The sequence below is a fragment of the Taurulus bubalis genome (assembly GCF_910589615.1).
Source record: "Taurulus bubalis genome assembly, chromosome: 5".
In the NCBI taxonomy this organism is placed as follows: Eukaryota; Metazoa; Chordata; class Actinopteri; order Perciformes; family Cottidae; genus Taurulus; species Taurulus bubalis.
The window spans coordinates 23,213,090-23,229,336 of record NC_136593.1 but is presented as its reverse complement, the minus strand read 5'-3'; the positions used below and the strand labels follow the sequence as shown (position 1 = coordinate 23,229,336).

General features: G+C 45.0%; 1 protein-coding gene across 1 annotated transcript; it reads left to right on the top strand.

Moving 5' to 3' along the window:
• Positions 1-3,605: 3,605 nt before the first annotated feature.
• ptpdc1a (protein tyrosine phosphatase domain containing 1a) lies at positions 3,606-15,188 on the top strand. Its single transcript, XM_079218607.1, has 10 exons — positions 3,606-3,712; positions 6,895-6,975; positions 9,905-10,076; positions 10,976-11,056; positions 11,215-11,333; positions 11,470-11,607; positions 12,286-13,367; positions 14,107-14,292; positions 14,798-14,908; positions 14,992-15,188. Exons 2-10 carry the CDS (start codon positions 6,903-6,905, stop codon positions 15,103-15,105), a joined length of 2,076 nt encoding a protein of 691 aa, XP_079074733.1. The 5' UTR covers positions 3,606-3,712; positions 6,895-6,902; the 3' UTR covers positions 15,106-15,188.
• Positions 15,189-16,247: the final 1,059 nt, after the last annotated feature.

Here is a 16,247-nt window from a genome sequence, read left to right as displayed (position 1 = left end):
GAAACAACTTGCGGGGGACTTTTAGGAGCTCTGTGGCATTTTGGCGAGGCTGGAGTAGATGAAGAAGAAGAAGAAGAAGAAGAAGAAGAAGAAGAAGAAGAAGAAGAAGAAGAAGAAGGTTGCATTAACATGCCTGTAGTTCAAGTTCGTTGCACAATTAGCATAACGTTTATTTTCTATAATTAACACTTGAAACAATGCAAATTAAGTTAGTGTTTGGTGTTTTATTTTTTTTAACTCTTTACTGAAGATTTCAGGAAGAAAAAAGTCCCCCAAATGAGCCAAAACATTGACAATGAGGAAGATCTTGGGAAGATGATAATAATAATTAATACAGATAATACAGAAACAACATGTCAATGTTCGGTCCGTAAGCTGAGGCAGTAAAACATTTCATTCTGGAGGTTAAATAAAACACACCAGAGCACCTCTGAGATGTTTTTTCCTCCCTTGGTGGTTATTTGCCTCAAAAGATTGTGAAACATCTCCCGCAGAATATGTTTAGCATTGCTCAGAGCTGCTGTGAGAAAAGCTGAACACCTTAAATAACCCTTGAATGCTTCACAGCTAGTGGTCTATTGAAATGTGTTTGTTTTTAAACTTTTAAAATCAAATTTTGTGGAACCCTTTCATTCACACAGGACACAGTACAACAGACAACAGACATTACACGCATCACTGAACACGTTGGAAACAAAGAAAACAACAATCAGATGTTCCAAAAATAGTTTCAAATATGAGAAGAATAAAATACCAATTGCTGTTTGAAGTAGAGAAGTGCATGCATGATGCATTATAAAGTATTGTTCTCAAATGAGTAACACTCTGGAGAACAGCATTTACTAAAAAGAACAACTAGTTTCATAGCCATACGATATCCAATAAAGGAAAGAGCAACATGAAATATTAATATAAGATGTTACACTAACATGACTAAAGAGAGGCACACATTTTAAAGCTGCTACAAGGAACTTTCATTTTGTGTTGATTTTGGCGCTCCATGTGGACAAATGTGGTAGTGTTCCCTCACACCAGATCCCATTTATTTAGGAAACCTCTCATGTTACCTCAACAGGGTCAGACAGTCTGCAGCGCTCAGTCCTGGGTCTGGTTCTCCCGTGCCTCCCTTCCCTCCAACAGGGCCCAGCTATACGTCCTGGTCTCAGTGGTGTCGGTGTGGCCTCCCAGAGAGGAGAAGCTCTGCTCTGGAGGAGGAGGAGGAGACGCTGCTGCTGCAGGGAGCTGAACCCTCCTCGTCCCACCGGAGCCGGATCTGGGTCTGTCCACGGTGGACCGGTCTCTGCTGGAGTCTGAGCTGAAGGAGTTTAGTGAACCTGTATGATGTCATCTGGTTTTGCACATTATCTGACCCGGTGGCACCGATGAGGAGCTTTAAGAATTAAGAAACTGACCATCTTCTCTCTAGTGGTCTCGTTTACTGATGGAGGTCATAGAGACTTCAGTAATTCACCGATGCTGTTTCATAACCAGTTAAGTGTTACTCACAGAAACCTTATACAGAACAGGAGAATCAGGAGATAAGAGTCTTATTGATGTCTTAGCTCTTAGATTACGCTTCATGTCCTGGAAATTCAGTTTTGTATCATGTCAAATCACAAATCCTCCAAAAGAATGTATGATGTCATTTTGGCTGACAAAGTCAGGTTAGGTTTATTGGGAAAAAATTAATCAATAAGAAAGTAATCTGTAGTTTAGAATGGTTTCGCCCTTGTTCAAATCATTGGTCATAACATATCAGCAAATGATCTAGATGTTCCCGAATCATCAGTATTCTTCATAACACATTGTAAAAGAAGCTGTTCTTCATCTGCCAAGTCAATCCAGCATGTGTGAGGCAAACACCTCCTCCTCATCCTCCTCAGGAACAAGTGGTGCATCATGGATTCGCTCAAGTTGTTCATATCACATCAGATACAAGTAACAGGGGAGTTTTCCTCTCCAGCTGCTTTCTTTGGACACGTCTTCCCCTGCTGGTCACTCGTGAGACTGCAGGGAGAGTTTCCGGAGTGTCCGCCTTCTGTACTGCAGTAGAGGACAGGAGAGCAGCATGTTTTACACCAACAGCTATCTGCAGCTCGCTCCACAGCTCCCTTCTCGAGGACATCGCTCTTCCTGCCATCTTTGACAGAAAGTCCATGCGATATCTTGAGGCCGATTCTGTGGATGTAACGTGCTCATTATTTTCCTGCACACCTGAGTTCACAGCTCATCCCTGCAGTCTGTGTTCTCTGCAATAGCTGCGTTCCTACAATAGCTGCACGTGTGCAGCAAATGACATAGTGGACTTCCATTCTATTTGAGTGAGGGGGAGAGAAAGTAACTACATTTGCATTAGTTTATTTTTTTCTTCTTTTAAACAATTCTGTTTATTTATTTTCCCACCTTCATAACGTGACCTCTCGCAACAAATAACCAGTGCCAATGTCAGATATTTTTCCAGCAATATCTATCCTAGATCCACAACACCTCTTTACCCTTTGGGGACATTCACATTGGTTAAGTTCCCTTCCCTTAAGTAAAACTTATATTCCCCCCCATATTTTCCTTGATAAAACATATATTCCCCTTAATAAACTTATATTCCCCCTTAAAAAAACCTATATTTCCCTTAATTTCCCATATTTCCCTTCATAAACCTATATCTACCTTGATGCAATTTATATTCCCCTTAATAAACCTATATTTCCCTTCATAAACTTATATTTCCCTTCATAAAACGTTTATTTCACTTAATAAAACTTATATTCCAATCATTCCCCCTAAGAAAACATATATTCCCTGAATAAAACGTGTATATATATATATGCAATATATATAAATAACAGTATCTGTTTAATATAAATATACATGTCCTTTCTTTGCAACTCAATCGCATTATCTTAATAAAATAGCCACTAGGTGGCATCAGAGGACCTCAGAAAAAAGACACTCAGTTGTCGCCTGTTTTTGGGGGATCTTTATCTTGTCAGCTTGTGACTACAGACCGGGCTCTGCTCGTTTTAAAGATGAGGAAGGAATTATTTTCTTAGAGAGATATTTACCTCAGCGTGGAATTCAATTATCCCCCCCCCCCCCCCCCCCACACACACACAAAAACAAATGACATTTATTCCCTACCTAATGTGTCTTGACACATTAAGGAACAGATAATTTGCTCGTAATAGGACCACTTCTACAGCACGATATTTAGTCAGTGAACGGGTTGCAGTGTTTTCTTTTTAAATCACTGGGATAAAAAAAAATATTGGAGTAAAATAATAATAAAAAAGAACGGACACAAAAACATACGCGTCATTACAGGCTGTGTGCCAGAGGTTTGCTGAGTGAATAAGCTTGCACCAGCAGCAACATGTTCTGTTTTAACTTCCCCGTGGAAGGAAAGTATAATACAAAACACAGAACCCTCCAGTACTGCTTTCATAAGATAGTCTACAGAACCACCATTATTCCACCAACGCGAACTGAGCTCCGTCTCTGGTCACGTGACGTAACGGGACCGTCCCATGACAACATGTCAGGTGGCTAAGTTAGCTAGGAAGCTAGCTGCACTTAGCGGACCAAATGATGTGGCTCGAGAGAAAAAGAAAAAAATCCCGGTTTGCTACGTGCCAGCGACGAAACAACCGCGGAGTCAGAAAGATGAATCGGATACTGTGAAGACAACCCCCCGGGCTCAGACGACAGGAGAACGGTAAGTCGTGGCCCTCTCCAGCTAGCTACCATGCTAGCGCCAGTTAACGCACAGACAGAGAAACGTTAGCTAATGAGCTAATGAGCTAACGTTAGCGTCGCGGCTCGCGGGCTCTCAGCATCAGCACCCGACACGAACGTTAGCGCGACATCCCAACGAGCTAGCGTTAGCCGAGCGATAGCCTTTTCTGCGCTAAAAGACACGATATAACCTCGACTAGCAATAATGTCGGGGAGTCTCAACGTTCAGCGTGGTCGACGTTAATTTAGTGGATGTTTAGTGCGGCTTTGTTCGCCGCCTCGAGCGGCCAAACGATGACTCGCGTCCGCCGGCTCACCACTCTGCTACCGCCACATTACCGCCACTCGCTCTCAGGTGTTACACCTGTCACGGTAGTCAGAGGATGGGGCATGTGACATGTGGAGTATCCGTTTAAATGGCTCTAATATCGGCGTGTAGGAGACGTGCTGCACCGGCGCGTTATCCCCTCACCGTCATCTCACAGCTAGAAGGGAATAAGTAGCCCTGCATCCAAGGATGTGCGACCTTTCGCTCCTGTCATAACCCTTTGTCATCATAAAAGCACGGGTGTAATAACACCGTGATTAATGTTTTTAATTACACCTGTGCCATGACAAGTCAGAGCCCTGTTTCACTGCACAGTGCATCATATTCACTGCCTGCCATTTGGTTTGTTGAGTCTAGAGCCTTCTGGTGCGAAAAAGGTCAGTTATTATGTCAAAGTCTCCATTCACTTCTCAATGTTGCCTGTTTAATATGACAATTCCTGTAGTTTGCCTCGTTTAGGATTATTATTATTAATATTTACTCTGTTTTTCCTCTTCCTCTTGACTTGACTTCCTCGTGAAGCAGTCACTGGCCTTTATCCTCTGTGCTGGGATGCCTTCATGTACTGAGGAAAATACACGCTTGAAACAATTTCACTGCATTTTTTGCACTATTTGTCTAAATATCACTTCCTTAATACTTCCCACTACATTTCCTTGAATTTCCAAGGCACGCTTTGCACCTACATATAGACATTTGAAAAGTAGCATTTAATTAAAAAAACTATTTTGCGACATTTTCTTTTCTCTATTTTTCTATGGCTCTAATTCTGCCATGTATCATTCTCCATGATGAGGCCCACTCACAGGTCTTCTTTACTCACTGGTGGCTGCTTGTGTGACGGACGATGCTAAAAGGTGGTGATGGGAAGTGACATTGGACTGCTGAGCTGAGTGGCCACACATATACACACCTCCATGGTGTATTGTGAAAGCTGGGTATTCTAGGGTTGTGAAGGCTCGGAATATTTCTGGAAAATGTCATTAGAAGTTTAGAATTTTTTGCACAATTTTGATTAAAAAATTTACTTTTTTTTAACATTGAACTTTATTTGGGAGGAACTACACTGAACAAAGGAATATTAGGTCTTATTGCATGTTTTGGTTCAAAATGCTCCCCGTTTATTTGAATCGTGACTTACACTACATTTAGCAGCACTCCTTCATCCCAGATGAGCTCAACAGGCCAAAATGAGCCAGGAATGGTCTCATATTGTATGTATTTGTCAAATTAGTTGATTTATTTGCCAAATTATTGGACGATGTCTGTTTATCATGTGGTAGAAGGTTTGTTTTCATCTATTGCCCGGTTGCTTTTTATTCCTATAAATTCCTGTAAAGTCCCATGGCAAGTTTCCACTCTGAATATTCCCGGCATTTTCCTGGTACAGACCGATTTAGATGAAACATGGTGTGAGGAGGAGCATCATGTTTCTTTATCAACACACCCGGTGGAAATGACTCTCACATCCCACGCTCGTCAGCAACGTCCCGGAGCGACTTGTCTCAGCCTTCCCACTATCTCTCTCATGTCCGCCAACACACGCTGGCTTCCCACCGGACGTGAGCGTATGGATCCACCGCCAACGCGTGAAGGGTTTCGGTGAATCTGCTCTCGATCAGCGGCCCGAGTGAAGAGATTTATTTGCGGCCCCTACATTAGCTCGGTGTCATATCATTGTTAATATTTGATGCGCATACGTCACACTTGTCATAGAGAGCGCCTTCTCATTCACCAGCTTGTTATCAAGAGCTTCCTATAAACGATGCCAAGCGGTGTCGGGCTCCGGCAGGACGGGCCGGCGATTGGATTGGGCTTCTTTCCACCTGTAATGTTGGAAACGCTTCAACCAGCGTCACACTAGGCTTTGGTGCCATATTAGCTGGTGGCAAGACGTGTGGATTGCAGTGTAAAAGAAGTCCCCAAATCAGTTGTGGATGTTGAAGAGAACTAACTTTACACCATCAATATTCAGAGACGACAGAAGTCTTCCAGTGACATAAATGTGACTTGTTTTTGAAGCTGGAAAATATGTTTTTCACAAACAAGGTGGCACCTTGCATGGTCAAATCTGCCACCGGGCTGCAAAAACGCTCTCTGTCCCATCAGTGTCCCATCTCTGTAATCAAGCCGACCAAATTAACTTCATCAAAGAGGAAGGGAAAAGCAAAAGATCAGGGAATCATCGAGAAGTCAGCATGTAGGGTGCAGCGACCTCGCTCAATTGTTAATGGACCACAGCGAGGAGCTGCGAGGGTGCCGAGTTGGGCGTAACGTGAGAAACCCTCGGCCTCCGGAGTTATACTGATACGCTAGGAGGCCCTTTTGTGACACAACCCTGATATCAGGCTACACAAATCAGATGTGCAAGTCAAGGAGTGCGGCCCCGAAGCGGCACAGTAGCGGGGTGGATGTGTTCTCGTTTGAATAATTGATGAGCTTGGCACCAGCCTAGTGAAACGAGGAGGGATTACAACCCAATCTCTCACACGCAGTTCAAAGTGCTGGTGTGTAACTCGGCACCTCCTCGCTCACCGTTGCCACCGGGTCCTTCCCACCGGGCCCTTCCCACCTGCCTCCCAGAGGTGCAGCCGTCAGACTGACACGTGAGCCGCTGACAGTTGGCACATCCTCCCCCTCTCTCCCCTGGGTCGTCTTTGCCGGGCAACGCCGCTCCTCGCATCTCATTTGTGTGTGCACCTTGTTACCGTTTGCGTTATCAGCACAACCAACAAAGCTTTCGCTCGCGAGGCTTTTTTTAATTTAATTTTCTTTTCTTTTTTTTTATTTCCTCCATCCGCCTTTGACACGCAATGTTTATCCTCCCGTTTCAGCGCCTGCCATGGCAGCCGGCGTCAGCATACTGAGCGACCTGCCAGCTCACAAGGGACAGATCGGCGCGGAGATGGAGACAGGTAGGAGAGCTCAGCACCACACACACACACACAAGAGCTTCATTTGTATTATGTTATGCAGCGCAATGGCACAGGACGGTCGACTTGAAATGGTTTCAGTGAAGATAATATACATTTTTGAACATGTTGACGTGATGAAGAAGATATTGAAATTGAGGCGTAATTTTATTTGTGATTTATTTGTGATGTGAAGAAAAAGTAGACTTTAAATGATGGGGACAGCGAACATATTATCTCACAAGGATTGTTGGCAAATGATAATTTTACAGTTAAAGAAACACCCGTCCTCTTTATCAACATTCAGTCAAAGAAAAACACCAGGATTGGTGTTGTGAATGAGACATCTGTCATCATGGATGTGACAGATCACGTCTCGGGACATGGTGATAATGAATTGATTTCTGATGCAGTCGGAGCTGGAGTTGTTTTTACAGATATCGTTCTGATATCTCTGCATCAGGAAAAGATTAAAAATAGGTTTGCTGTGACCTCTGACTCCTCTGGAGTCACTGTGTGGAACTTTTTACGGGATACGATCTCAGTTTAATCCTGATCCTCTATGTGGCCTACATCAGTAAACAAGACCATCAGCCAGAAGATTGGCTGTTTCTATTTCTATATAGTTATTGTTAACGCTCGTCATCGGTGCCACCAGGAACTCCTTCAGCTCAGACTCCAGCAGCAACAGGTCCGACTCTGCTGCCTTCCCATCAACACAAAAGGACCGTTCCTCGTAGTTAATGGATGAAAAAACTCAATACACAATAAACCTGTCGACGACCGTTCTAGTTTTTTTTATTATTTGACTAAAAACAAACAAAAGGAAAACCTGACCATATATATAGGTCATTTATGGTCAGGTTTTCAATATAGATTCTTTAAATTATAATTGAAAATCAATCGACAACCTAAGAACTCTTTAATAGTAAGATTTGTAAGTGATAAGTTTCGGTGATGAATACAATGTATTAAATATACAACAGATGTTTCAGACTCCATCACATTATACTGCACAAAATAAATTGGTGTTATTGCCAAAAAAGGCCTTTTTAGGGGGAATTTGGGTTCACAATTAAGACTGGGATTACCGTAAACAGATGTTCTTCCTTACATCTATGTAATGTTCTGTAAATATATGTAGCAATTTGTCAGCTATTACCAACTGATATTCCCTCTTCTGAAATATAAAGCGAGGAGTTATCCTCCCGTTAGCTTATAACAATAATAATAGTTCCTCTGGTCCTGATTGTAAGACCAGGTAATAGGCGGAGAGAAATGCGGCTACGTTATGTGACCATAACCGGTGCAGCCAGTCATCTCTGTGCTCTCTCTCTGATCTGGGCTGTTTGTCGGCCCGCCTGCTGCTCCCTCACTGAGAGCAGCATCACCTTCTGCTGCAGCTTGATGGAGACGGCAGCTGATTGGTTGAGCTTCAAGCACAATGCCAGTGGAACAATCACATAGTCTTATCCTAAACGATACAAGTTAGCTCATTGTTACAGCTCTTCTGTTATTGATATTCAAGTTTAACAAATATAAAGGGGAACTACGCCAATTTTTTTAAATTCCTACATGTTATTCTTATGATCTAAGACTGTCCAAAACAAATATTAGTAAACATGAGCGACTCTCTCCCAAATCCAAAAACTACAGCGCAAACAAATTCTAATTTGTGATGCTCTTTGATCAGGCGACAGTCAGGCGTTTCCCATCATGCACTGGGTCTTGCAGTTGGAGGAGGAAAATTGCCCTCTGGCTCTAACAACTGCAGTCGCCTCAATTTCGTTGGTTCTTCGTTGGTCGTGTGTGTGTGTGTGTGTGTGTGTGTGTGTGTGTGTGTGTGTGTGTGTGTGTGTGTGTGTGTGTGTGTGTGTGTGTGATGACAGAGCAAGTCTGCTCCTCTCAAGCGAGTATGTGGAGCATCTCCGGATTTTATACTTGATGACATCACAATTTTGAGACTGGAGATTAATAGTAAAAATTTATTAAACTTTCCTCAGCCGAGGATACAACACATTTCCATTCTTAATTTAGGGGGTGTTCCCTTTAATTGCTGTTTTACAATATATGTGCTCCATGGAACAATCCAGTATCTCCAGCTGGTTCCAGCTTTATATGTGAGGACTTTCTGAACCAAAACAATCAATTGGAAACTTTCAACGAGACATTTTCTACACAAAAAAGATAGTTTTCTTCGTAGAAGTGTTGTGTCATGTGACCCGTTTGGCTATCGTGGGTTCAGTGCTTCACTCGTGCACGCTGTGTGTACAGTTTCCTCTTTCATCAACAAGCCGGCCCTCAGATCTGTGTGCGCCCGAGTGTGTAATCTGTGTGCGTCCGGGTGTGTAATCTGTGTGTGCGCGCAACATTCGGCCCCGTCCCCCTCCCAGCCGGCGACTTTGGAGACGGTCGTCATGGTGACACATCAAATGCTGCTGATGAAACCAATCGGCCGCCTCTCTTTGCCGACGGGGTGATTGCCGTGCGATGATGATTCACCGTTGGCACAGAGCCGCCGAGTCGGTGGCTTTTCTGTTAGTGCAGAAAGGTCAGCAGCAGCGACATGCAGCCTCAACGCGGACGCCGCTCCGCAGCCGGGGAGACGGCGGGAAGCTCGCGGAGGCACGACCGCCGCCACTCGGCCTCGGACGTCCTGCTGAAGGTCCTGCAGCGCCGACGCAGCTCCGCCCTGGAGACGCTCACCTCCTCCTTCCACAGAGTCATGGTGGCCGTCAGCACGGCGCAGCCTCCGCCTCCCGCTGAACCCGGGACCAGAAGATGTAACGCCACACTTATGAAATTGTTTTGCATTCAGGGCTTTTGCGATGACTTCAGCTGCAAGGAGAGCAACTAAAGAGCTTAGAGCTTATGAGTATTGTTGAATTATTCTTATGTTTCTTTGTTGTTGTTGTCTGTCCTCTCCCACCAGCCAATGCCAGGGTCCCTACTGCAAAGTACACCAAGATGGGGGAGACCCTGAGGCACGTCATCCCCGGTCACATGCAGTGCTCCATGGCCTGCGGAGGGAAAGCCTGCAAATATGAGAACCCCTCTCGCTGGAGCGACGAGGAGCAAGCCGTCAAAGGACTCTACTCGTCCTGGTACGCTGGCCGGACTCATGCATCCTCTCTGCTGTCGTGCTTCCCTGTGGGGAACACATCAATAGTTACATGAAAAATCAATACGTTTGTTCTGGTTTTTGTTTTGCAGTATGGACTGTTTTTTCTTTTCATAGAAACATTGAACTAGTGAGAGCTTTCGTTTCAGTGCATGAGGATGTTTAAAGGGGAACATGCACTGGCCAATTTAGAGAGTTTCCCTAACATTATTCCAGACTAGTGGAAAGAAAACATCCAGAAATGCACGTTTGTTTTACTTATTTGTGTATCTCATCTGTAGATTTCTCAAAAGTTACGAGGGAACAGCTTTATCCTATTGACCTGTAGCATCTCCAAAAATAATTTTACAAAATATCTCTTTAAAGGCTGTTTTCTCTAAATTAGTTTTGAGTCAGAAATATCCACTACAGTATCTCTTACATCTGCCAACCTTTCCAGTTTCATTCCTCGCTATATTCTGAGGGTTTTAACGGAGGGGTTTGTTCATATATCGTTCATAGCCTGATTTATACAACATGTCATTCCCGAAAACACGGCAGTTTTTGTTTGTTTATGGCTGATACAAAGAGATATCTAAAATCTGTAAAAACCTTTGACTCTAATGTCAACAAAATGAAACAATAATTTAGAACCTGGCTTCATCCAATGTTTCTGATATTTATAGTTAGTTAGGAAATAATATGCTAATGCTTCATTTGCGTATTTTAAGATAACATTTCAGAAAACATATTAATACATACTAGAAACTGGGGTTGTTTCTTGGTGATATCTATTAGTTCAATTAGTTAGGTTCTTTGTCATTTAACATAATAAGTAGTCCTTTTTCACCCTTATTTCTTTCTTTCATTCTCCCCCTAACTTGTCATATTCTCCACTTCCAGGATTACTGACAACTTGCTAGCTATGGCAAGGCCTTCCACTGAAATCATAGAGAAATATAATGTAATTGAACAGTTTCAAAGGTACAGTAGTCTCCTTCTTTCTTAAATCTGAGCTTTGCATTTGATTTATTGCATTCATCACTAACATTTAGATTAGCAGTGAGCCGGAGGCTGGTTGCTGTCGTTGCTCTGTAATGTTTGTGTTGTGTTGCCCTGCGGCGACCTGCTGCGGTGCTCAGGTGTGGTTTGAAGACGGTCATCAACCTGCAGCGGCCCGGAGAACACGCCAGCTGCGGCAACCCGCTGGAGCAGCAGAGCGGTTTCACGTATCGACCCGAAGCCTTCATGGAGGCAGGAAGTGAGTGTCCAACCCACCAGAGACACACATGAACCAGGTTCTGGTGTCAGAAACTCTGAGCAGTTTGATGACAGACAGATGTATAATCATGTGGATACTGACCAGCTCTCACTCCTTCTGGCTTTGTGTGTCTCAGTTTATTACTACAACTTTGGGTGGAAGGATTATGGAGTGGCTTCTCTGACTACAATCCTCGACATGGTGAAAGTCATGTCGTTTGCCGTCCAAGAGGGGAAAATGGCTGTCCACTGCCACGCCGGTCTTGGAAGAACAGGTTCGTAGCACCGGTCAATTTGGCATATGGCTTAACGGCTGGGTCCATTCTTTTGTTGCGGTTGAGGTTTTTATATCTTTCTTTCCAGTATCCAAATCCAAACATCCACATTTTGGTCTGTATGTATGTTTTAGCGTCGTAATGCTATTTTCTCTAGCGCTTTTTAAAAGTTTCCCCACGTGACCTGATGGTATACGACACATCCTTAAAGTCACTGTACTCCATATAGTAGCAGACTTGAGTACCATCACAGACGCTATGTCCCACTGTGGACAAACTAAAGCTATCGATGCAGGTTGGACCACCAACTCCTGTGTTCTGTGATCAAATGACTGTTTTTGTCAAAAGAGTCTGACTTTGAAGCGATAATGGCTTTAGTTTCCGAGCGGAAAAGGAAAAGCTGTGAAAATATCCAAAATTTAGGAAACAACGCTCTCTTCAATGCCACTAGACTCATTGTTTATCTGCAGAATACATACGACCCTATGTCAAAATATCAAACTTAGTGCAGCTAATATCGTCACATTATTCCTAACCTTATTGATTAGCTTACTTTGGTAACCTACGTCACTCCTTTTTGCTAACAGCAAAACCCCGAAAAGAATGCAGATGGACCCGCCCTTTAAATCCTCATCTATTGTTAAAATATCAGTCTTGTATTTCTTTTCCATCATGCAGGTGTGTTGTTGGCTTGTTACGTGGTTTTCACGTCCCGGATGAGCGCCGACCAAGCCATCCTGTTCGTGCGAGCCAAGAGGCCCAACTCCATCCAGACCAGAGGCCAGCTGCTGTGCGTCAGGGAGTTCGCCCAGTTCCTGGTTCCCCTCCGAAGCGTCTTCTCCTGCGCAGAACCCAAAGCCAGTGCCGTCACCCTGTCGCAGTACCTCATCCGCCAGCACCACCTGCTGCACGGCTACGAGGCCCGGCAGATGAAGAACGTGCCAAAGGTCGTCCAGCTGGTGTGCGGGCTCCTCGTGGACATCGCGGCCGACAGACAGGTGGTGATCGAGGAGGAGTGGCTGGAGATCCCCGACCTGACGGCCGAGGTGGAGAAGACCGTGTCCCAGCAGGCCCTCCAGCAGCTCGGCAAGGAGATGAGAGGGAAGGGGATCCCCGTCCCTCCTTTTTGGTCTCATCCCCTCGGCCCCGCCGCTACGCAGCCCGGACCCTCTGACGATCCGCCCCTCGCCAGTGATACTGGGCTCAACCCTCTGTGGAGGCAGCCGAATGCAGCCAGCCCTCTGACCAACAACAGGAGTTACAGCGATTCCGTCCTTCACAAAGTTGGACAGCGGCAGCACCTTTTTGGGAATTGGAAGAGCAACAAGCCAATCAGCCACCTGATCAAACACTCCTTGTCTCACAGCAGCCTCACAGCCTGCATCCCCGACACATTTCAGGACCCCTCTCCTCACGACATCACCCGCATCCTTCAGTGCCTCGATACAGACGACAAGCAAAACGCGGGATCCCCCTTATTAAAAAAGCAGCTCCGCCAAGGGCATCAGAGTTTGCCTTTCGACCTGTGCGAGCGGGGAACGCCTCACCGTGACGCCACGCCGCCAGCCGTACCAGGCAGGAGCCTGCTGACCGGCGAGGACGTGTCAGTGAGAGGAGGAGACAGAGGGAAAGTCAGAGAGGTTCCCTTCTTCACCTTCCGGTCTGAGCTGTCCCCAGAGGGCCGACGCCTGCTGGTGGCCAAAGCTCTGGCCATGGACCTGACGGACAAGGATTTCACCTCCAAGGTCTCAATGTGGCAGGTAGTGTACCCAGAAAATACTCTCAGATATACCGTGTAGTAGGGCTGGGCGATGTTTTAGGCGATATACGATATATATATCTCTATATTTTTCTCTAAAATAACAAACCTGTTTGATGCATATGATCATACCTGCGTATTCATTCTACTGTAGGATTTAGCTTACAGCATGTATGGCATTTTAGAGGGCTTTTCATTTTTTTCATATAGAACAATCCGTAATACATTGAGTATATTCAATCGGTCTTCTCTACTATGTCAAAGCATGTACCAATACACAAATACTCCTGTCCCTCTTGTCAGGGGGCGACTCCTCTGGTTGCAAAAAGAAGTCTGGTTGTATAAATGACTCTACTTCTCTCTTGATTTATTCCCTCAGTAAACATTGTAAACTGGAGTTTATGTCCAAATCCCGAGTTTCAAGTCTTCTTCAATACATCATGATGTTTATTTAGTTACTTTAGAGTCAAATAGAGTTAATAGACCAGAGAGCAGGGTATGCTTTAAGGCGGGCCTACTGTGATTGACAGGTCGCTGCTGCTACCAGCACCCAGTAGACTTCTATACAACCAGAGTCGCTCCCTGATGGACATGAGAAACATTCAGGTTTAAGACACTTCCTCCATGGCTCCACTTTTCAGAACCGAACGTTGCCGCCTGATTTTAAACCTGCATTTTAATTAATTTGTTTTTCTTTGTGTCGCTTTGTTTTCAATCCTGCTTTTTGTTGCGATGTGCAGACAGAGCTGAACTCCAGAGAGGGAGGGTGGGAGAGGCTGTGCATGGAGAGAGATCCTCTGGTCCTCTCCGGGCTGATGTGGTCCTGGCTGGAGCAGCTGAAGGATCCCGTCATCAGCACCAAGGATGTATACGCTCTCAGCGAGAAGAACGTCAGCCCACAAAACGCCCTGGACTCGCTGGAGAAGGTAGCTGGGTTGAACATCCTCCACAGCGTCGCGGTCTGAAGCCGTTTAGCGGCTCTGTTCCAGGCAGATGTTTAACGGTTACACTGGCAAGCTAATTATAATCCTGGTTATGTCTGTAAAATAGAAGTCCTGTTTTCATTGTGAATGTATTAGTCCACACCAACAACATTTGCTGGAGAGATGCACGTCTTACAAATGTCGAACAGGAAATGGCGACGCGTGCAGAGTCAGCAGACTGCCCGTTCGGAGCTCAGCTGTCAAATTGGAAACGTTGTAAAAGGTTGTAAAAACTCAAGGCTTTTCAAAACGGCAGTCCACAAGCCATTTGGTGACGTCACGGCGAATCCGTCCACTCATAGTACACAGGCCACGGTTTGAAGACACGGTTAGAAGCACACTTGGCTCGTCGTGAAACTGCCTTACATTCATATGATTTATGTGATGCTGCGGCTGCTTTTTATTATAACCTGATGGTATCATACCTGCTTGTCCTTCCCGCCTCCAGGGCCACCGACTCACTCTGCTCTGCGTCCTCGACTGTGCTGCTCATCTCCTGCCGATGCCGGAGGAAGTGGAGGCCAGTTTTCTCAACCAAACAATAAAAGTGTTTACTAAGGTGAGCGTTAGAATGATTATATGAAGACGCTTTGTTTGCCATGCAGGAAATTATTCATGTTTTTCCTCCTTTTCTCTCTCCAGATCGACCCCACCTCAGAGAAGAGCGAGCCTCTGTACGCGTCACTCAAAGAAACCCTGACCCCCGTCCTTCATGATCTGCGCGACAAAGCCGTGGAGGAGAACAAGGACTCCTGATCCGAGCCTCAACGGGGACTTTTGGGCATTCTTGTATTTTAAGCCAGTTCAGATACCGCTGAGATCTGCCAATCTTTAGTCTCTCAAGGTTTAGCGTTCTTTTGTGTTCTTCCTTTTGGAAGCTCTTAATAGTCTCTAAGCACTGCCATCCTCTCTGTTAATGTGCCACCGTGCTCAGATTTTTGTTTGCCATCTCCTCTCAGTGTAATATTCGTGTGGGGACTAGACGTCGCTTTTATTGTCAAACTTTTAAGTCGGTAGGAAGATGACCGAGAATCGTCCTCACGACGTTAACGTGACGCTATTTAAACGAGTGACTCGGGCTGTCAAAAAAGCTTTTGACGAAAAGGCCTTTGACTTCTTATTTAAACCAAAACGTTTTTACACTGTGCAGACGCTACAAACGTGTCTTATTTATTCAGATCTCCCGATTTAAAACATGCAGCGATCGTTTCGCTCTGCTCAGCTCACGTAGAATGTCAAGTGTACCTCTTAAGAGTCAAATGCAAACTGTGGCTCCTGTTGTGGCGATGCAAACTCGACAGGCCACACTGTGCTTTTTTTCCAATCGATTTTTATGTCCTCAACACCGCGAGCACCAAAAAAAAAACCTCTCGTACTGTTCTGTTGTTCATGTATTTGTCAAACATCGATCTGCCTCCGCTGTTGCGTTTAGCACAGCGCTGCCTGCCTCGACTCCACCGGCCTCCTGCCCGTGTCCTGCTGCTGTGTGTCACGTCGCCTCGCCTGTGTGTGTGAGTGTGTGTGTGTGTGTGTGTGCGTGTGTGTCTCGCCTCAAATGTCTCGTATGTGGATACAATGTCATGTTGATCTGCTGACACGTTCTGAATGTGGAACACTGATGGTTATATTAATAATAATAACACGAAGGACATGAGACGTCGTACTGTGGGCAATTTTTCCGACAAGCACTATTTTTTCATTGTTACAACGGGCTACTTCTTACAGAATTAAACTCAACTTACTGCAAGCCGTGTGTGAATCTTTTTACAGCCGTTTGACTCGTTTTAGGATGAGCAGCTTTTATTGTTGGCACTCAGCTCGGAGGGAAAGGAAAGAGCGCCTCCTGGTGTTGAACATTGTCGAGCATCTGACACGCGACGAAGTCGTGCTAGACATTC